At 44.3% G+C, this 22,412-nt stretch overlaps 1 protein-coding gene across 2 annotated transcripts in view; it reads left to right on the top strand.

The window, feature by feature from the left end:
- The window catches only part of LOC128694404 (acyl-CoA synthetase bubblegum family member 1), a 166,148-nt gene that overhangs the window by 35,181 nt on the left and 108,555 nt on the right, over nt 1-22,412 (top strand). Inside the window, exon 1 of one of the 2 annotated variants that reach the window (XM_070097871.1) lies at nt 630-873. The exons of the other annotated variant lie outside the window; for it this stretch is intronic. Coding sequence (XP_069953972.1) covers nt 839-873 — 35 coding nt within the window. The 5' untranslated portion in view covers nt 630-838. Of the gene's footprint in view, nt 1-629; nt 874-22,412 lie in introns of those variants that run through there. 2 annotated transcript variants of the gene reach the window in all.

The following is a 22,412-nucleotide window of genomic DNA, read 5'->3' as shown; positions in this document are numbered from 1 at the left end:
TCACTTGAAGGGGTGTTTGTGGTCTATCACATGAAGGGGCGTTTGTGGTTATATCGCTTGAAGGGGTGTTTGTGGTCCTGTTTCTTGAAGAGGTATTTGTGGTCCTGTCACTTGAAGGGGTATTTGTGGTCTATCACTTGAAGGGGCGTTTGTGGTCCTGTTTCTTGAAGAGGTATTTGAGATCCTGTCACTTGAAGGGGTGTTTGTGGTCTATCACATGAAGGGGCGTTTGTGGTTATATCGCTTGAAGGGGTGTTTGTGGTCCTGTTTCTTGAAGAGGTATTTGTGGTCCTGTCACTTGAAGGGGTATTTGTGGTCTATCACTTGAAGGGGCGTTTGTGGTCTATCATTTGAAGGGGTGTTTGTGGTCTATCACTTGAAGGGGTGTTTGTGGGTCTCGTTGTTTGAAGTTGTTAAACTAACAATACATTTACTTGTCTCTGTGAAGTGAATTTTAAGACCTACCTCTGTGACGGATGGATGGAAGGGAGGTAGGAGTGGGTTGTTGGTGGGTGGGTTGTAGTGGGGTGGGTTGGGTGGGTTGTAGATGGGTGGTAGAGGGGGGATGAGAAGCAAAGTGGTGTGTGTCAGTGTTCCAGCGTCTGGTGAGAGCGGTGGGTGGGTGGCACATGTAAACCTGACTGGAAACTCACCTCAACTCTAACCTGCAGTACCTCCATCTTTCTCTTGCGTTCTGCACACGCTCAGGATACTTACCTCGTGATCCATGTGGTGAACTGCGTTTTAAAATGAGTTAATCGTGTGTTGTGACTTACTGGAAGTGTGAGTTCTGTCAGTAGGAGTAAAGGACGTTGTTGACCCCCAGGGGAAATTCATCATGCCGCCTGTGTTCAACCAAGAAGCCTTGGGAGGGTAAGTCTAATATTTTGATGTATTATCTCTGAAACGGATTGTATTTTACTGTTATACTCATTATGGAAGTAAAAGCATGGTGATGTAGGAGAGCGTGGGGCAGCCTAGTAGGATTCCCACATCTTGACCCGCATCAAGAAATGGCAATAGTTTTTTGTTTTTTTTTAAGACTAAGAGATATCAAGCAAAAAGTGGTTGTTTGAGTGAACCTTATCATGGTGGTTGAGACGTGTGGGAGCACCACGAGGCTGACCACGCAAGAATCATTTATACAATTTTTAACATTTCGTGGAAGTGAGAATCTGCATTAATCAACATACTTGATGTGAATATATTTTCCTGGTTCCACGTGTAATGACGCTGTTGATATTCTACTGTTGTTTTATACTCTACTACACAGTATGCATATACCGACAGGTTATCATCTAGTTGGGTTAAATTATCCATAATGTCAAGATTTTCTGAGCAGTTATTATTGAGTAAATGTACAGATGTTCTTACGGACGTTTGCATGAAGCACATTAATATAGGTATATATTTATTATAAATTATATTCATAGCCTAATTCAGGGACCCACTGGGAAAATCACTGCCTCATTTTGGTGTTATCCTAGGCAATTTACGCATATTACTATGTATGATAATTGTAGCCACCAAAATAAACTTACAATATGACCGCTTCAGCCTGCCAGAGCCAGAAAAGACTACTTCAGTACGTCAGTTTTCAAAATTAAACTGGCCGCGTGAAAGCCTTGGCGAGAGTTGACCAAGGTCGTGTTGCTGCCCCATCTAACCACAGGAATCTACATCACTATTTTTCTTTTGTTGGTCTCTTTCCTGTTGTCCTTGCTCGTAGCAGTGCTTCCAGCGACTGAGAGAAAGTAATGTAGATTTGGGTATCCAGGAGGTATGGTGTGGGTGGAGAAATAACGAGAAAGTGAAGGATACTTGGGATAGCAGGTAGTGAGGGGATACCCAGACTTGAAGCTGCGAGTGTTATTTAGAGCAGCAAAGCAGAAGATAGTAATGCTTCTCTGAGGTAGTGATGGTGGGCTGAGACGGTGGTGGTGGGCTGATGCCGTGGTGGTGGGTTGAGACTTCAGCAGTGAGCTGGGAAACTTCAGTAGTGCCAGTCTGATCTGGGAGACTTCAGTAGTGTCACCCTGAGCTGGGAGACTTCAGTAGTATCACCCTGAGCTGGGAAACTTCAGTAGTGTCAGTCTGAGCTGGAAGACTTCAGTAGTGTCAGTCTAAGCTGGGAGACTTCAGTAGTGTCAGTCTGAGCTGGGAAACTTCAATAGTGTCAATCTGAGCTGGGAAACTTCAGTAGTGCCAGTCTGAGCTGGGAAACTTCAGTAGTGTCACCCTGAGTTGGGAAACTTCAGTAGTGTCAGTCTGAGCTGGAAGACTTCAGTAGTGTCAGTCTGAGCTGGGAGACTTCAGTAGTGTCAAGTCTGAGCTGGGAGACTTCAGTAGTGTCAGTCTGAGCTGGGAGACTTCAGTAGTGTCAGTCTGAGCTGGGAGACTTCTATTATTAATACTTCTTCATATGAAGCCAAGAATTTGTTAACTTTATTGTAACATTATGCACTGTCTTGGCTTTAAATTTTTGCTAACCAGACCTTAATTTTTTTCACATTCGCTTTGACTAAATTAATCATTGTTAAAGTTACAAGTGCCATAGTTCCTTTTCCTGGGATTAGAACCTTACACTTGTCTGCATTGAACTGCGTCTGCCACTTCTCTGACCTGGAGTTTACCTGGAGAGAGTTTCGGGGGTCAACGCCCCCGCGGCCCGGTCTGTGACCAGGCCTCCTGGTGGATCAGCGCCTGATCAACCAGGCTGTTGCTGCTGGCTGCACGCAAACCAACGTACGAGCCACAGCCCGGCTGATCAGGAACTGACTTTAGGTGCTTGTCCAGTGCCAGCTTGAAGACTGCCAGGGGCCTGTTGGTAATCCCCCTTATGTGTGCTGGGAGGCAGTTGAACAGTCTCGGGCCCCTGACACTTATTGTATGGTCTCTTAACGTGCTAGTGACACCCCTGCTTTTCATTGGGGGGATGGTGCATCGTCTGCCAAGTCTTTTGCTTTCGTAGTGAGTGATTTTTGTGTGCAAGTTCGGTACTAGTCCCTCTAGGATTTTCCAGGTGTATATAATCATGTATCTCTCCCTCCTGCGTTCCAGGGAATACAGGTTTAGAAACCTCAAGCGCTCCCAGTAATTGAGGTGTTTTATCTCCGTTATGCGGGCCGTGAAAGTTCTCTGTACATTTTCTAGGTCGGCAATTTCACCTGCCTTGAAAGGTGCTGTTAGAGTGCAGCAATATTCCAGCCTAGATAGAACAAGTGACCTGAAGAGTGTCATCATGGGCTTGGCCTCCCTAGTTTTGAAGGTTCTCATTATCCATCCTGTCATTTTTCTAGCAGATGCGATTGATACAATGTTATGGTCCTTGAAGGTGAGATCCTCCGACATAATCACTCCCAGGTCTTTGACGTTGGTGTTTCGCTCTATTTTGTGGCCAGAATTTGTTTTGTACTCTGATGAAGATTTAATTTCCTCATGTTTACCATATCTGAGTAATTGAAATTTCTCATCGTTGAACTTCATATTGTTGTCTGCAGCCCACTGAAAGATTTGGTTGAGGTCCGCCTGGAGCCTTGCAGTGTCTGCAATGGAAGACACTGTCATGCAGATTCGGGTGTCATCTGCAAAGGAAGACACGGTGCTGTGGCTGACATCCTTGTCTATGTCGGATATGAGGATGAGGAACAAGATGGGAGCTAGTACTGTGCCTTGTGGAACAGAGCTTTTCACCGTAGCTGCCTCGGACTTTACTCTGTTGACGACTACTCTCTGTGTTCTGTTAGTGAGGAAATTATAGATCCATCGACCGACTTTTCCTGTTATTCCTTTAGCGCGCATTTTGTGCGCTATTACGCCATGGTCACACTTGTCGAAGGCTTTTGCAAAGTCTGTATATATTACATCTGCATTCTTTTTGTCTTCTAGTGCATTTAGGACCTTGTCGTAGTGATCCAGTAGTTGAGACAGACAGGAGCGACCTGTTCTAAACCCATGTTGCCCTGGGTTGTGTAACTGATGGGTTTCTAGATGGGTGGTGATCTTGCTTCTTAGGACCCTTTCAAAGATTTTTATGATATGGGATGTTAGTGCTATTGGTCTGTAGTTCTTTGTTGTTGCTTTACTGCCCCCTTTGTGGAGTGGGGCTATGTCTGTTGTTTTTAGTAACTGAGGGACGACCCCCGTGTCCATGCTCCCTCTCCATAGGATGGAAAAGGCTCGTGATAGGGGCTTCTTGCAGTTCTTGATGAACACAGAGTTCCATGAGTCTGGCCCTGGGGCAGAGTGCATGGGCATGTCATTTATCGCCTGTTCGAAGTCATTTGGCGTCAGGATAACATCGGATAGGCTTGTGTTAATCAAATTTTGTGGCTCTCTCATAAAAAATTCATTTTGATCTTCGACTCTCAGTCTGGTTAGCGGCTAGCTAAAAACTGAGTCATATTGGGACTTGAGTAGCTCACTCATTTCCTTGCTGTCATCTGTGTAGGACCCATCTTGTTTAAGTAGGGGCCCAATACTGGGCGTTGTTCTCGATTTTGATTTGGCATAGGAGAAGAAATACTTTGGGTTTCTTTCGATTTCATTTATAGCTTTTAGTTCTTCCCGCGATTCCTGACTCCTAAAGGATTCTTTTAGCTTAAGTTCGATGCTTGCTATTTCTCTGACCAGTGTCTCCCTGCGCATTTCAGATATATTGGCCTCTTTTAGCCGCTCTGTTATTCTTTTCCGTCGCCTGTAAAGGGAGCGCCTGTCTCTTTCTATTTTACATCTACTCCTCCTTTTTCTTAGAGGAATAAGCCTTGTGCATACATCGAGTGCCACCGAGTTAATCTGTTCTAGGCATAAGTTTGGGTCTGTGTTGCTTAGTATATCTTCCCAGCTTATATCGGTTAGGACTTGGTTTACTTGGTCCCACTTTATGTTTTTGTTATTGAAGTTGAATTTGGTGAATGCTCCCTCGTGACTAGTCTCATTTTGTCGGTCTGGGGCTCCACGCATACATGTCTGAACCTCAATTATGTTGTGATCTGAGTATATTGTTTTTGATATGGTGACATTTCTTATCAGATCATCATTGTTAGTGAATATGAGGTCTAGTGTATTCTCCAGTCTAGTAGGCTCTATTATTTACTGGTTTAAATTGAATTTTGTGCAGAGATTTAAAAGCTCGTGTGAGTGTGAGTTTTCATCAGAGCTGCCTCCTGGTGTTATTACTGCAACAATATTATTTGCTATATTCCTCCATTTTAGGTGCCTTAAGTTGAAATCCCCCAGGAGCAAGATGTTGGGTGCAGGAGCTGGAAGATTTTCCAGACAGTGGTCAATTTTTAACAGCTGTTCCTGGAATTGCTGGGATGTTGCATCCGGAGGCTTGTAGACTACCACAATGACTAGGTTTTGGTTCTCGACCTTTACTGCTAAAACTTCCACTACGTCATTTGAGGCATTAAGCAGTTCTGTGCAAACAAGTGACTCTGCAATGTACAGGCCAACCCCCCCCCCCTTTTGCCTGTTCACTCTGTCACATCTGTATAGGTTGTAACCTGGGATCCATATTTCGTTGTCCAAGTGATCCTTTATGTGGGTCTCAGTGAAAGCCGCGAACATTGCCTTTGCCTCTGCAAGCAGTCCACGGATGAAAGGTATTTTGTTGTTTGTTGCTGGCTTTAGACCCTGTATATTTGCAAAGAAGAATGTTATCGGACTGGTGGTATTGTTGGTACTGGGGGGGGATTTTTTTTCCGGCATTAGTATCTGTATCTGTTGGTTTGGAGTGGAGGCCATCGACTGTGGTTCCACTCCAGGAATGACTGGATTTGGTGTACGATTTCTGCCATTTCCTGCCAGTTTTTTTTCCTTCCTGGCACTAAAAAACCTCTCCCTCTTGAGTGGCTGTGGCTACCCAGGTTTTCCCATGGCCTGGATGTTTTGTATCTTTTTGTCCCCTTTAGATGGTATGCCTGGCAATTTAAGTTATAGCACAGTCTTTCCTGTACTGAAGAGGTACACATTTCAGGGTGAAAAAGCTTACAGGAAGGGAGTTTGCATTTTCCTGTTGTCATATGGGCATGGCATTTTCTAGGGTGGTCATAGTTGCACGTCCCATCTGTTTTTCCAGATTTCCCATGCCAGCAGATACCAAGTGCATAGTATGTGCACAGGCTTGGTTTCCGCTTGCCTTGGGTTTCTGTGACTGTATTCCCTGTTGGTGCATGTTTCCCTGTCTTACTTCTATCCTCCCTAGCACCAACAATGGAGCTCCCACCAGTTGTTTTTGGTAATATATCATCACTATTGCTATTGGAGTCCTCTTGTTTGCTATTTCCTGCGGTATTTCTAGTTTGCAATATTGGTTTTATCTTATCTTTGACTACACTTGTTTCCCTACTATGGCTCCTGTCCCCTATGAGGTCATTTATATGTATTCCTTCCTGCGTATAATTCCCGACTACCTGGACAAAATCTCCAGCTTCACCATTACTGTCTCCCAGGACAGTATCTCCAGCTTCACCATTTCTGTCTCCCAGGACAGCACCTCCAGCTTCACCATTACTGTCTCCCAGGACAGCACCTCCAGCTTTACTATTACTGTCTCCCAGGACATCACCTCCAGCCTTACAGTTTGTGACTACATTGCCAGTATCAAGGGCAGTACCATTCAGCCCAGACTTTTTATGTTCCCATCTGTTGTAGAAAGCTTCCAGGTTTTCTATGAAAGCAGCTTTGATGTTGTCCTCTTTTAATACCCTTGTGATTTTAGTCCACAGATTTTCCTCATTTGGGCATACCCAGAAACACTTCTCTGTTTTAATACTGCTTGTAGCTAGTTCTGGGATATCTGCACAAGGGGCGTGACACCAATTTCCATCAGCCTATACACATCATCAATCACATCAGAAATTATTTGATGGCCTATTTAAGTGTCAATGGTAAACTTATATCTCTGTTCTCTCACCAATGTCGTTTATGTAGATTGTGAACGAGGGTCCTAACATCGACCCCTGTGGAACATTAATTAATGCGAACTCTGACGCCTATCGGTCAACCATGTCTCAACCCAGGAGATAATTTTTGAAGATATCTTCATTTTTTCCTGAGCGGGGACAAAAGAAATTATATATATGAGAAAAACAGAAAGCGGAGAGTGGGTAGTATAAGAATATAGGTGTTATAAGATATCTACACACACATTCATTGATGGAATTCATAGCAGACAAGTGTCATAAAATCGAAATTGGAGAAAGCGACAACATTCCACACGAAGAATATAGATGGCGTGAGTGCATGTTAAGAGAGAAAGAGGGATCTAGTAGTCACACGAAGATCTTATAAAAGAAAGCCTGGGAAACATATGTTCCATTATTCTACTTAAAAACAGCCGTCAGATATATGGATGAGGAAATGTTGAAGAGATGTGGACGAGATGAAGGAAGTCAGTAAGTGAAGCGAGCACTTTAATATGCAGCCTTCAGGATAAGAGTGACTTCAACCCATAACACTACACATAACCCTCGCTCGCTTCACTCGGAGTTGTTCCCCTCGTCCTCATCTCTTAAGTAAGTTTATTCAAGTACGGGTACACATAAATACAGTTACATAAATTATCATACATAGCAGCATGTGTAGATTACCTAGGATAACACTGAGAGTTACACACCTCTATGTGTGTATATATACATTGAGAGATGCACACATCTTAGCGTATATACACAGTGAGTGATGCACAGCTCTCGGTGCTACACCCAACGAGCGTTCTCCTTAGTGTTCCTTTCCCTAGTTGTGTATTACACTCGCACACGTCTTCCAGTCTCTTTCTTTCCTAGTGTCAGCTTCAGGGTCGACGCGGTAACTCTCTTGTTGTCACCTCGCTGTTTTTATGATCTTTGATACACTACAACCAGTTTGGATGTCCCCGCTGAGGCGAGGTAGTAACCAGTTACAGCTAGCCAGAGCCTAGGTAACACTGGTGGCCGTGAAACACCTAATTACCTCGTCATGTGCTGGCCCTGAGACGCTAGTGCTCCTCTCCTACCTTCCCACATGATTGTTACATTCATAGAGGAAGCGCTAAATCCGTAAACGTCACACAGCCTGCATGGGAGGCAGGCAGGTTCAACACAAGGACGGGGAACACAGGTTCATTTCTTCAGATCAAGGACCCCGCACAAGCATCAAGGAACCTTGCCTGAGGGGTGACCTCCCCAGACTTTCCATTCAGACATATAATCAACCTGGCTTCACAGTACACCACATATATACTCACTTTCAATACACAAATAACCTGCACATAGGAGAATGAAACTTATGACAACGTTTCGGTCCGACTTAGACCATTAACTAGACAGAAACGTCATCGTAAGTTCATTCTTCCTATGTGCGAGTTATTTGTGTATTGTTCCACTCACGGTATTGTGCATTTTTGCTCTCCGTACACAGGTTTTCACTTTATTAAATGGGCGGGGCAGAGTACCCACATATATGGCACCTAGATATAAAATAATGTAGTGCCAATGCATTATTGTCGATAAGGTTACTGTGGTAGTATGTTGTACTGAAGGTTGAGTTTAATGGTGACTGTGATAATGATGTATGGTGGCTATAACTACAGTGACAAACTCCTTTACTGTAAGTACAGTGTGTCAGTATGTCTGACCTGTACTGACAACCTCCTGCCCTGTGAGTGGTGCTACAGGTGGTGTGAGTGGTGCTACAGGTGGTGTGAGTGGTGTAATGTCATGATAATTGAAGCAGGAAAGAATGTTGGGTACGAAGAGTTTCGTTGATTATAGAATTGAAGGTTCCAGGGCAGGCGGTGTTCTTCATGTAAGGTTAGGTAAGGTTCATCAGGACAAGTGTTTCCTGAGGCGGGTTTTAGTCATACGATGACTCACAGCTGGAGCTTTTGGTCATCTGACCGAGGCCTTCCACTGGCTTACTGGTCCACCACTTTAAAATTTAAATAATGCTTGCATGCATCATTCAGTACATGATATTGGTGGAAGCTCCGTCTGGTAGTGTTGGAGTGAAGATGGCAGCAGCAGTAGGCTGTTGGGCAATTTGGTGAATTGTTTTGAGTATCAGCTTGGAGTCTAGTGATTGCTGCGGTAGTCGAGATTTTTAATACTATTTCCTTCCTATAAGAGGGCTTGGCTGTAAGAATGTGATGATCGTTTTCACAGATGAAACATTTCGGTTGAGAGGTAGAGGCGCAGTTCATAAGTGTGTCCTGTGCCACAGTTGAAGCCATATTTCTTTGCCTTCAAAGGACGTAGACCTTCACCAAGTGTCTGAGTTGCCGTGGAGATTTCAAGCAAGGTGACCTTCATTGTACAGCAGGCAGCAGTTGGAATTTTTGTGATAGGGTCAACGGTGGCCTAATCATTGTGATCTTCAACGAGTCACTTCAAGTCGCCTGTTGATTGATGGGTGATGTTATGATCAATATTCTTTGCGAACACTGATTTCTTGGCCCTCAACGCGGGAGAGGAACCACTTCGAAGTTACGGTCCTTGAGATCGTTCATAGCGGAGGTGGTGGCGACCTTGTCAGCTTCGTCATACACAAATAACCCGCGCATAGGAGAGAGGGTTATTTGTGTAATGTTCCAGTCACGGTATTGTGCCTTTTTATTCTTCAGCTTCTTCATTTTTAAAGCAGACGACGATGAAAGTCCTTAGAATGAAGGAGGCTGGACTGCTTCACCTGCGGAGTGGTTATTAGGAGTGTTGACATCTCGTGTCCGAGAAGATCCCACGAAGTAGCACCATCTCGTAAAGCCTTTACAGGGAGAGTCTCCTTTAACTTCTTTGGTAAACAACTGTTTTACATGACCTACTTCCACTCGTGGGTCACACTCAACTGTGACGTCAACGCCAGTTGCTTCTTCTCTGCTGTAGTATATAATAGTCTGGCCTCACGAGGGACTGACCATCTTCCACCTAGGGGTGAGGGACCGATCATGTCAATACTACTACTGCTTCCAGCGTTGTGTTCACCTGTATACGACTGAGGAAGATTGTTGTACAGGCGAAACGTTTCTGCTATATACTCAAGTGCTGCAAATGTGTCTTATTTATCCCCTTGTTGTTATTGTATGTCTTTAATAATATAATACTTGTGGAATGTATATTGTTCCTCTGTTCTTTGTTTTTATAGCCTCTTAGTTTCGACTTTCTTTTACCATTTGAACGTTTCCTTTTTTGTCAGTCACTTCCGGTACCGGATAACTTCATTCGCGTTTCAATTTTCTTAAAATTTCCCCTACAGAAAATTCCCAAATCTTGCTCCTATTTTTCCTCACTCATCATTCTAATTCTAAGAAGGACAGTAGACCTATTGGGTCATGTTAAGTAAAAGGACACAAGAGCAACCAATGTGACTTTTTTGTGGCAACGTTTCGCTCTCCAGAAACTCTGTCAAGCTGTTACAAACACATGGACACAGACGGAATATATAGGCTTTAGAGTGAGGTGTAACGCACAATATAATCGTTGCAGTAATACTAGAAGTAGTAGTAATACCTGTGGTAGTAATAATGGCAGTAATTCTACCAACATTAATACAGTATTGGGTAATGTTGGTATATTGACTATTAGGCTGCATGTCACCTGTTCACTACCAGTCAAGTATATCTCATTCCTTAAATATGCCTTAATGTACATACACAGAGATATAAGACACACACACACACACACACCTGTGTGTATATATACTGAGAGACATCTCTCTGTGTCTATACGCTGAGACACACCACTCGGTGTATACACACTGAGAGATCTCCGGTGTATGTGTCTGGGTGGGTTGTAGCCTATTTAATTAATAATACAATTAACAGTCTCCCTGACGACTATTGTCTCTCATATCTCTAAGGGTCGATATATTATTATCTCTTAGGGTCGACAGATCAAGGTAGAAGAGAAGACCTGCATGAACACACACATAGTAGCGACCAGCAACGGGGGAGGGGGGCAGGAGCTGTGAATCAATACCTGCCACCACAATTAGGTGAGTACACACACACACACACATGATAATGACATAAAATACTGAGAGGAATTGACAAGGTGGACAGAGACAGAATGTTCCAGAGATGGGACACAGCAGCAAGGGGACAGAGTTGGAAGTTGAAGACACAGATGAGTCACAGGGCTGTTAGGAAGTATTTCTTCAGTCACAGAATAGTCAGGAAGTGGAATAGTTTGGGAAGCGATGTAGAGGAGGCAGGATCCATACATAGCTTTAAGCAGAGGTATGATAAAACTCATTGTTCAGGGAGAGTGACCCAGTAGCGACCAGTGAAGAGGCGGGGCCAGGAGCTATGAATCGACCCCTGCAACCACAACTAGGTGAGTACACACACACATCACACACACACACACACACACACACACACACACACACACACACACACACACACACACACACACACACACACACACACACACACACACACACACACCAGGGTCATAGGTTCAGAGGGTAGGCTGACTGTCACTAACACAGGATACACTGATAGCAGGATATATACTGTGGCATTACATAGAGCTTTGTCTCCCTTTCGCTCTAATTTCCTCCAGCGTCACATCCTGTACATACTGTGAAAAACATTATCCTTACACTTCAGTTGTTGCTGGGATTGTACATACCAAAGATAGATAGCAAACAGCTTATATTCTACACAATAACAGTTAGTATTCAGGATATTCTGCTATATCCTGACTAAGTATAGTCTACCAGTTAATACCAGGATAGTATAGCAGAAGTTTCTCTCCCTATCCACTACACTTTGTGTTGGCAGCTGACGCCAGAATAGCATTGGAACGGCCAAATATACTAATATATTACTATCATTACCTGTTTATGTAAGCTTTACGACCACCACAATTTTGTCCAGTAGTCTACAAATAAAGATACCCAGATATTGTACATATGTCTAAGTCTTCACATTTTTTTTACATTAACTAGTTAGCGGATCAAGTCGGACCGAAACGTCGTCATAAGAATCTTTCTCCTATGTGCAGGTTATTTGTGTACTGTTCCAGTCACTGCATTGTGACTGTCTTGTATCTTGTAATGTGGTGAAAAACTCTATGTATATTGACAACCTCGTTACGGTCAGTGTTCATATTATATTTTATAATACAACAACAGCAATAATAATAATAATAATAATAATAATAATAATAATAATAATAATAATAATAATTATTATTATTATTATTATTATTATTCTAGCTTTTGAGGAGTTTTAAAGTGCTGCTACCAGGTGTGTAGGATGAGCCTACCAGGTGTGTAGGATGAGGCTACCAGGTGTGTAGCATGAGGCTACCAGGTGTGTAGCATGAGGCTACCAGGTGTGTAGGATGAGGCTACCAGGTGTGTAGGATGAGGCTACCAGGTGTGTAGGATGAGGCTACCAGGTGTGTAGGATGAGGCTACCAGGTGTGTAGCATGAGGCTACCAGGTGTGTAGGATGAGGCTACCAGGTGTGTAGGATGAGGCTACCAGGTGTGTAGCATGAGGCTACCAGGTGTGTAGCATGAGGCTACCAGGTGTGTAGGATGAGGCTACCAGGTGTGTAGGATGAGGCTACCAGGTGTGTAGGATGAGGCTACCAGGTGTGTAGCATGAGGCTACCAGGTGTGTAGCATGAGGCTACCAGGTGTGTAGCATGAGGCTACCAGGTGTGTAGCATGAGGCTACCAGGTGTGTAGCATGAGGCTACCAGGTGTGTAGCATGAGGCTACCAGGTGTGTAGCATGAGGCTACCAGGTGTGTAGCATGAGGCTACCAGGTGTGTAGCATGAGGCTACCAGGTGTGTAGCATGAGGCTACCAGGTGTGTAGCATGAGGCTACCAAGTGTGTAGCATGAGGCTACCAGGTGTATACGATGAGGCTACCAGGTGTGTAGCATGAGGCTACCAGGTGTGTAGGATGAGGCTACCAGGTGTATAGCACGAGGCTACCAGGTGTGTACGATGAGGCTACCAGGTGTGTAGCATGAGGCTACCAGGTGTGTAGGATGAGGCTACCAGGTGTGTAGCATGAGGCTACCAGGTGTGTACGATGAGGCTACCAGGTGTGTGGCATGAGGCTACCAGGTGTGTAGGATGAGGCTACCAGGTGTGTAGGATGAGGCTACCAGGTGTGTAGGATGAGGCTACCAGGTGTGTAGCATGAGGCTACCAGGTGTGTAGGATGAGGCTACCAGGTGTGTAGCATGAGGCTACCATGTGTGTACGATGAGGCTACCAGGTGTGTAACATGAGGCTACCAGGTGTATAGCACGAGGCTACCAGGTGTGTGGCATGAGGCTACCAGGTGTGTAACATGAGGCTACCAGGTGTATAGCACGAGGCTACCAGGTGTGTAACGCTCGGTAAGGTACCTTTTTCAGTGTGAGTTGGACCTACTCACCATGGGCCAGTGCACCTACCACTTTTATGTTCTTATTAAATACTCTTATTCTCTGTGTTATTTTCTGAAGTTCTCTTGCCTGTTCTCCACGCTGGTTCATTAGTACTACTGACCTGTGTTCATCTCACTTCTGTGTTCGCGAATGTCATTCACACTTGGGTGTTACGCAAGATTCACCAGAAGGACGTTAGTGCAGTGTCAGGTAGACATCAGAGTGACGTGAGTGCAGAGTGTCGGGTAGACATCAGAGTGACGTGAGTGCAGAGTGTCAGGTAGACATCAGAGTGACGTGAGTGTAGTGTCAGGTAGACATCAGAGTGACGTGACTGCAGAGTGTCAGGTGGATATCAGTGACGTGAGTGCAGTGTCAGGTATACATCAGAGTGACGTGAGTGCAGTGTCAGGTAGACATCAGAGTGACGTGAGTGCAGTGTCAGGTAGACATCAGAGTGACGTGACTGCAGAGTGTCAGGTGGATATCAGTGACGTGAGTGCAGTGTCAGGTAGACATCAGAGTGACGTGAGTGCAGAGTGTCAGGTGGATATCAGTGACGTGAGTGCAGTATCAGGTAGACATCAGTGACGTGAGTGCAGTGTCAGGTGGATAACAGTGACGTGAGTGCAGAGTGTCAGGTGGATAACAGTGACGTGAGTGCAGAGTGTCAGGTGGATAACAGTGACGCGAGTGCAGAGTGTCAGGTGGATAACAGTGACGCGAGTGCAGAGTGTCAGGTGGATAACAGTGACGTGAGTGCAGAGTGTCAGGTGGATAACAGTGACGTGAGTGCAGTGTCAGGTGGATAACAGTGACGTGAGTGCAGAGTGTCTGGTGGATAACAGTGACGTGAGTGCAGAGTGTCAGGTGGATAACAGTGACGTGAGTGCAGTGTCAGGTGGATAACAGTGACGTGAGTGCAGTGTCAGGTGGATAACAGTGACGTGAGTGCAGTGTCAGGTGGATAACAGTGACGTGAGTGCAGAGTGTCAGGTGGATAACAGTGACGTGAGTGCAGAGTGTAAGGTGGATATCAGAGTGACGTGAGTGCAGAGTGTCAGGTGGATAACAGTGACGTGAGTGCAATGTCAGGTGGATATCAGAGTGACGTGAGTGCAGAGTGTCAGGTGGATAACAGTGACGTGAGTGCAGTGTCAGGTGGATATCAGAGTGACGTGAGTGCAGAGTGTCAGGTGGATAACAGTGACGTGAGTGCAGTGTCAGGTGGATAACAGTGACGTGAGTGCAGTGTCAGGTGGATAACAGTGACGTGAGTGCAGAGTGTCAGGTGGATAACAGTGACGTGAGTGCAGTGTCAGGTGGATAACAGTGACGTGAGTGCAGTGTCAGGTGGATAACAGTGACGTGAGTGCAGAGTGTCATGTGGATAACAGTAACGTGAGTGCAGTGTCAGGTGGATAAAAGTGACGTGAGTGCAGAGTGTCAGGTGGATAACAGTGACGTGAGTGCAGAGTGTCAGGTGGATAACAGTGACGTGAGTGCAGTGTCAGGTGGATAACAGTGACGTGAGTGCAGAGTGTCAGGTGGATAACAGTGACGTGAGTGCAGAGTGTCAGGTGGATAACAGTGACGTGAGTGCAGTGTCAGGTGGATAACAGTGACGTGAGTGCAGAGTGTCAGGTGGATAACAGTGACGTGAGTGCAGTCTTAGTTGGATAACAGTGACGTGAGTGCAGAGAGTCAGGTGGATAACAGTGACGTGAGTGCAGTGTCAGGTGGATAACAATGACGTGAGTGCAGTGTCAGGTGGATAACAGTGACGTGAGTGGTGTCAGGTGGATAACAGTGACGTGAGTGCAGTGTCAGGTGGATAACAGTGACGTGAGTGCAGAGTGTCAGGTGGATATCAGAGTGACGCGAGTGCAGTGTCAGGTGGATAACAGTGACGTGAGTACAGAGTGTCAGGTGGATAACTGACGCGAGTGCAGTGTCAGGTGGATAACAGTGACGTGAGTGCAGTGTCAGGTGGATGACAGTGACGTGAGTGCAGAGTGTCAGGTGGATAGCAGTGACGTGAGTGCAGTGCCAGGTGGATAACAGTGACGTGAGTGTAGAGTGTCAGGTGGATAACAGTGACGTGAGTGCAGTGTCAGGTGGATAACAGTGACGTGAGTGCAGAGTGTCAGGTGGATAACAGTGACGTGAGTGTCAGGTGGATAACAGTGACGTGAGTGCAGTGTCAGGTGGATAACAGTGACGTGAGTGCAGTGTCAGGTGGATAACAGTGACGTGAGTGGTGTCAGGTGGATAACAGTAACGTGAGTGCAGAGTGTCAGGTGGATATCAGAGTGACGTGAGTGCAGAGTGTCAGGTGGATATCAGTGACGTGAGTACAATGTCAGGTGGATAACAGTGACGTGAGTGCAGAGTGTCAGGTGGATAACAGTGACGTGAGTGCAGAGTGTCAGGTGGATAACAGTGACGTGAGTGCAGAGTGTCAGGTGGATAAAAGTGACGTGAGTGCAGTGTCAGGTGGATAACAGTGACGCGAGTGCAGTGTCAGGTGGATAACAGTGACGTGAGTGCAGTGTCAGGTGGATAACAGTGACGTGAGTGCAGTGTCACGTGGATAACAGTGACGTGAGTGCAGTGTCAGGTGGATAACAGTGACGTGAGTGCAGTGTCAGGTGGATAACAGTGACGCGAGTGCAGTGTCAGGTGGATAACAGTGACGCGAGTGCAGTGTCAGGTGGATAACAGTGACGTGAGTGCAGTGTCAGGTGGATAACAGTGACGTGAGTGCAGTGTCAGGTGGATAACAGTGACGTGAGTGCAGAGTGTCAGGTGGATAACAGTGACGTGAGTGCAGAGTGTCAGGTGGATAACAGTGACGTGAGTGCAGTGTCAGGTGGATAACAGTGACGTGAGTGCAGTGTCAGGTGGATAACAGTGACGTGAGTGCAGTGTCAGGTGGATAACAGTGACGTGAGTGCAGTGTCAGGTGGATAACAGTGACGTGAGTGCAGTGTCAGGTGGATAACAGTGACGTGAGTGCAGAGTGTCAGGTGGATATCAGAGTGACGTGAGTGAAGAGTGTCAGGTGGATATCAGAGTGACGTGAGTGCAATGTCAGGTGGATAACAGTGACGTGAGTGCAGTGTCAGGTGGATAACAGTGACGCGAGTGCAGTGTCAGGTGGATAACAGTGACGTGAGTGCAGTGTCAGGTGGATAACAGTGACGTGAGTGCAGTGTCAGGTGGATAGCAGTGACGCGAGTGCAGTGTCAGGTGGATAACAGTGACGTGAGTGCAGTGTCACGTGGATAACAGTGACGTGAGTGCAGTGTCACGTGGATAACTGACGTGAGTGCAGTGTCACGTGGATAACAGTGACGTGAGTGCAGTGTCAGGTGGATAACAGTGACGTGAGTGCAGTGTCAGGTGGATAACAGTGACGTGAGTGCAGTCAGGTGGATAACAGTGACGCGAGTGCAGTGTCAGCTGGATAACAGTGACGTGAGTGCAGTGTCAGGTGGATAACAGTGACGTGAGTGCAGTGTCAGGTGGATAACAGTGACGTGAGTGCAGTGTCAGGTGGATAACAGTGACGCGAGTGCAGTGTCAGGTGGATAACAGTGACGTGAGTTGAGTGTCTGGTGGATAACACTGACGTGAGTGCAGTGTCAGGTGGATAACAGTGATGTGAGTGCAGTGTCAGGTGGATAACAGTGACGCGAGTGCAGTGTCAGGTGGATAACAGTGACGTGAGTGCAGTGTCAGGTGGATAACAGTGACGTGAGTGCAGTGTCAGGTGGATAACCGTGACGTGAGTGCAGAGTGTCAGGTGGATAACAGTGACGTGAGTGCAGAGTGTCAGGTGGATAACAGTGACGTGAGTGCAGTGTCAGGTGGATAACAGTGACGTGAGTGCAGTGTCAGGTGGATAACAGTGACGTGAGTGCAGAGTGTCAGGTGGATAACAGTGACGTGAGTGCAGAGTGTCAGGTGGATAACAGTGACGTGAGTGCAGAGTGTCAGGTGGATATCAGTGGGGAGCCTCCCATACAACCTTAATAGGGTATTGTGGTCACGGTTTGGGATATCTGCCAGCCACGTACATACACACACACACACATGCTGCCTGTCCTCTCATTGACGTCAATGGTCGAGCAACTTTGTAAATAGTGAGTTTTCTTAGAAGTGACCTTTGTTTTGTCTAGTTGTCTAGCATTAAACTATTACTAGTGATCTTCATGTTTACTAGCTTTTAAGCGTCTTATAATAAATAATAATAATAATATTTATGTCTACAAGTACATGTACAAGGTATACAGGCCATAGCTGACGTCAATGACATACTACTGTATATAGAGCCCCTTGTTATATAGAGCATTTAGGGCAATTTAGGTCAATTTTGTCCTCAAGATGCGACCCAAACCAGTCAACTAACACCCAGGTACCTATTTTACTGATAGATTAACAGGGACAGCAGGTGCCTTAAGGAAACACGTCCTAATGTTTCTACCCGTACAGGGGATCGAACCCCGGATCTCAGCGTGTGAGCTGAGTGCACTAGTACTCAACTTTGGTATCAGCCTTAAACCATTTGTGACACGGAAAATAAATCACTAGAAAAAAATCACAGGAAAAAATTCCAGAAAACACAAAAGCTCACAGAAAAAATCAGAAAAAAATATTTATTTTTGCTCCCTGACAAGGGAAAAAAATGTAGTTTTTAATACACTGGAGAGAGAGAGAGAGAGAGAGAGAGAGAGAGAGAGAGAGAGAGAGAGAGAGAGAGAGAGAGAGAGAGAGAGAGAGAGAGAGAGAGAGAGAGAGAGAAAGAGGCTGAGCTAACGTATAGTAATTTGGGTGAAGGTATACTAAGTTAGGTTGTATTAAGACAGACTATGTTAGGCCTTGTTGCCGTATACTAAGTTAGGTTGTGTTAAGTTAGGTGTGGACTGGAACTTGGTTGGTTGCACCAGGTTGACTCAACAACTCCACTTTGACCGTTTTTAGTTCTTTCCTTGTATCTGAGCACAGCAGTGACGAGGCTCGTCCATCTTAGTGCTGCACCTCTTACCTGCACTTTTTTTTGCTGCTCAAGTATTTCTTCCTTCAAGGTTGTATCCTAACACTGTAGTTGGTGTATTTCTGTATTCAAGGTTGTATCCTAACACTGTAGTTGGTGTATTTCTGTATTCAAGGTTGTATCCTAACACTGTAGTTGGTGTATTTCTGTATTCAAGGTTGTATCCTAACACTGTAGTTGGTGTATTTCTGTATTCAAGGTTGTATCCTAACACTGTAGTTGGTGTATTTCTGTATTCAAGGTTGTATCCTAACACTGTAGTTAGTGTATTTCTTCCTTCAAGGTTGCATCCTAACACTGTAGTTAGTGTATTTCTGCATTCAAGGTTGTATCCTAACACTGTAGTTGGTGTATTTCTGTATTCAAGGTTGTATCCTAACACTGTAGTTAGTGTATTTCTGCATTCAAGGTTGTATCCTAACACTGTAGTTGGTGTATTTCTGTATTCAAGGTTGTATCCTAACACTGTAGTTAGTGTATTTCTGTATTCAAGGTTGTATCCTAACACTGTAGTTGGTGTATTTCTGTATTCAAGGTTGTATCCTAACACTGTAGTTAGTGTATTTCTGCATTCAAGGTTGTATCCTAACACTGTAGTTGGTGTATTTCTGTATTCAAGGTTGTATCCTAACACTGTAGTTAGTGTATTTCTGTATTCAAGGTTGTATCCTAACACTGTAGTTGGTGTATTTCTGTATTCAAGGTTGTATCCTAACACTGTAGTTGGTGTATTTCTTCCTTCAAGGTTGTATCCCAACACTGTAGTTAGTGTATTTCTGCATTCAAGGTTGTATCCTAACACTGTAGTTGGTGTATTTCTGTATTCAAGGTTGTATCCTAACACTGTAGTTGGTGTATTTCTGTATTCAAGGTTGTATCCTAACACTGTAGTTAGTGTATTTCTTCCTTCAAGGTTATATCCTAACACTGTAGTTAGTGTATTTCTTCCTTCAAGGTTATATCCTAACACTGTAGTTAGTGTATTTCTTCCTTCAAGGTTATATCCTAACACTGTAGTTAGTGTATTTCTTCCTTCAAGGTTGTATCCTAACACTGTAGTTAGTGTATTTCTTCCTTCAAGGTTGTATCCTAACACTGTAGTTAGTGTATTTCTTCCTTCAAGGTTGTATCCTCTTCCCCTCCAAAAAGTGAACTCGAATTTTGTAAATACAGTTTGGAAAAACTATATTACGAATTAAAAAAAAATAGTCACAGCCATAAATGGTTCAACCTTTTGTAAAACCTTTTATATATTTTACCGTCTCGAAATGGGATTTAAAAGGCCTGGCAGCCCGAATCTCTCTCTCTCTCTCAAGGATTTAGGAAACAGCAGATCGAGCCTCCACCAGTCCTCATTGACCCACAACATAAGAACTCTTCACATATATTAAAAAAGTAGTATATAAATAGATAAATTAGTGAAGGTCCAGAAGCTAGAGCACCTCCACAGCGTGTGAAATAAGAGTTATCAGTAGTGGTTCAAGTAGGTAATACGTTATGATATCTGACAGTCTTAAGTATCCACTTAAAACCTTCCATTATGTATTATTAAGTGGTAAGTGATGGGCAACTTCACTCTTCCAGACTCCTTCTTTTCAGGGGAGAGAGAGAAGTGAGCTTTTACACAGCAAGACGGGCAGCAAGCAGCAACTACACTCTGACTATAACCTTCTCCAGAACATCACTTCATCTGAGATCATTTATTCGCAGGATGACTCGTGTCTGGAACATGTTCGTACAGCATAATGACATCGACGAAATTAAGTCAGTTGATGAAAGGAGATCGCTGGCCCATAGATGGCTCCAACTTCACCCTGTTCCCTATCTATGTATCTGTTAACAATAAAAAGGCTTTCAGATGAGCTGATGTAGGTAACAGCTCTTAGCTTGTCAATGAAGTTAGGAACCCTAAACCTAACCTTGTAGAATCCTGTGTAAGAGAGAGAGAGAGAGAGAGAGAGAGAGAGAGAGAGAGAGAGAGAGAGAGAGAGAGAGAGAGAGAGAGAGAGAGAGAGAGAGAGAGAGAGAGAGAGAGAGAGAGAGAAGGAGAGATAAGGGTAACAATCATGTCACAGATAAGGTTGACACGCGTAGTAACACAGTCTTGTCTGTAATAATAGGATAAGACGAGCAAGGTCAGAGGTCAGTTGGTCACTTGTCTGCTGATAGTTTAACACAGTGACCATGGAAGAGCCTCTCACAGATTGTAGCCACAGCCATGTGTAACTATCTGTTTTTATCTGTTTGCTGCTATAAAAGCAGACCTATACTCCTAATATCCCGTCTTCACGTTTTAATATATCACATATTTATGATATATATATATATATATATATATATATATATATATATATATATATATATATATATATATATATATATATATATATATATATATATATATATATACATGTTTGCAATATTGTATTACAAAATTTCTGTTGCTCGTGTGACCTACATCAGCTTTCTCCCATTTTTGTTACTTGTTACTTTTTAACACATCGATCGTCTTCCATCGAGGTAGTACGTCCAAGGAGAGGAAACACATTCACCGTTATTCATTCTATCACCGTGGCGACATCACAGTTCAGATGACCCTCCTGACTGCCATATCTCCACCCCTCCTTCAAAGTGCAGGCACTGTACTTCTCACCTCCAGAACTCAAATCTGGCTAACCGGTTTCCTTGAATTCCTTCATAAATGTTACTTTTCTCACACTTCAGCAGCACGTCAAGTGCTGTTAGAGTGTGAGTAACATGCTCACACAAGCTTGTTGTATGTCCAAGCCCATAGCACTCAAAACCTTCTTTACCCCCTCCTTTCAACCCTTCCTGGGACGACCATTACCCCTTTTACTCCAAGCCTAATTTATATACCTTCTTAGTTATATTTTGCTCCACCCTCTAAATGCCCAAACTATCTAAAGACTCTTCATCAGCCTTCTGAATTATACTTTTAGTAACCCCCCATATCATCTAATCTCCAAGCTCCGAATTCTGTGCATAAAATTCACACCTCACATTGTCTTAAAATACGACGTCTTCAGTGCCGCCAGCGGGGAAACGTTCAGAACCCATATAACAGCATTGGCACCACTATACTCTGGTACGTGTTCATTTTTGTGTCCATAGCTAAGTACCCTGTCTTCACAGATGCCTCAACACACCAATCACATTTTTCCCCTTTTCTTTCATAGACTCATCTGCCGACAGGTCCACTTTCCAATATCTGGATGCTTCCACTTTCTCCATACTACCTCCTTGGAATCTGATATCCAATCTTTCATTGCCTAGATTTTTTGTTACTCTCATCGCCTTGCACTTTCCCAGGTTCTCTTTTAATTTCCTTCTTGTATACATCCTCTGAAGTTCCTCCACCATCCTTGGTAACTCCTCTTCGGAATCTCCCAGAAATACAGTGTCATCGGCAAAGAGCAACTGTGACAACTCCCACTTTGTATTAGATTCACCATCTTTCAATACCACACCTGTCTCCATCACCCCCAGCATTCATTTCCTTAGCCCCATCTGTAAATATGTTAAACTACCATAGTGACATCACATGTGCCTGTCTAAGGCTTACTCTTAATAAGAAATAATCTTTCTCTCTCCTACAGATTCTAACCTGACCTCACTGTCCACATAAAAACTCGGTATTTACTGCTTTTAATAACCTACCACCTATGCCATACACTTGCAACATCTACCACATTCCTCCTTTATCCACCCTATAAATGCAACAAGAACCTCCTTAGCTTTATCTAAGCATTGCTCATTTATACCCTTCAATGAAGGCACTTGGTCTAATCCATTACCCTTCCTAAACACTCTTTGTTGCACCGCAATCGTAATTACTATCTTACAAATTCTTCTTTAAATAATTCTACCATGCATTTTACTGGTATGTTGAACAGGCTTATTCCTCTGTAATTCTTACACTCTTTCTTGCCCTTTTCCCCCCTTATACTAAGGAAATATAA

The sequence above is a fragment of the Cherax quadricarinatus genome, chromosome 60 (genome assembly GCF_038502225.1).
Source record: "Cherax quadricarinatus isolate ZL_2023a chromosome 60, ASM3850222v1, whole genome shotgun sequence".
NCBI lineage: Eukaryota > Metazoa > Arthropoda > Malacostraca > Decapoda > Parastacidae > Cherax > Cherax quadricarinatus.
Note: the sequence above shows the minus strand (reverse complement) of the source record. Positions and strands in the feature narration are given on the sequence as shown.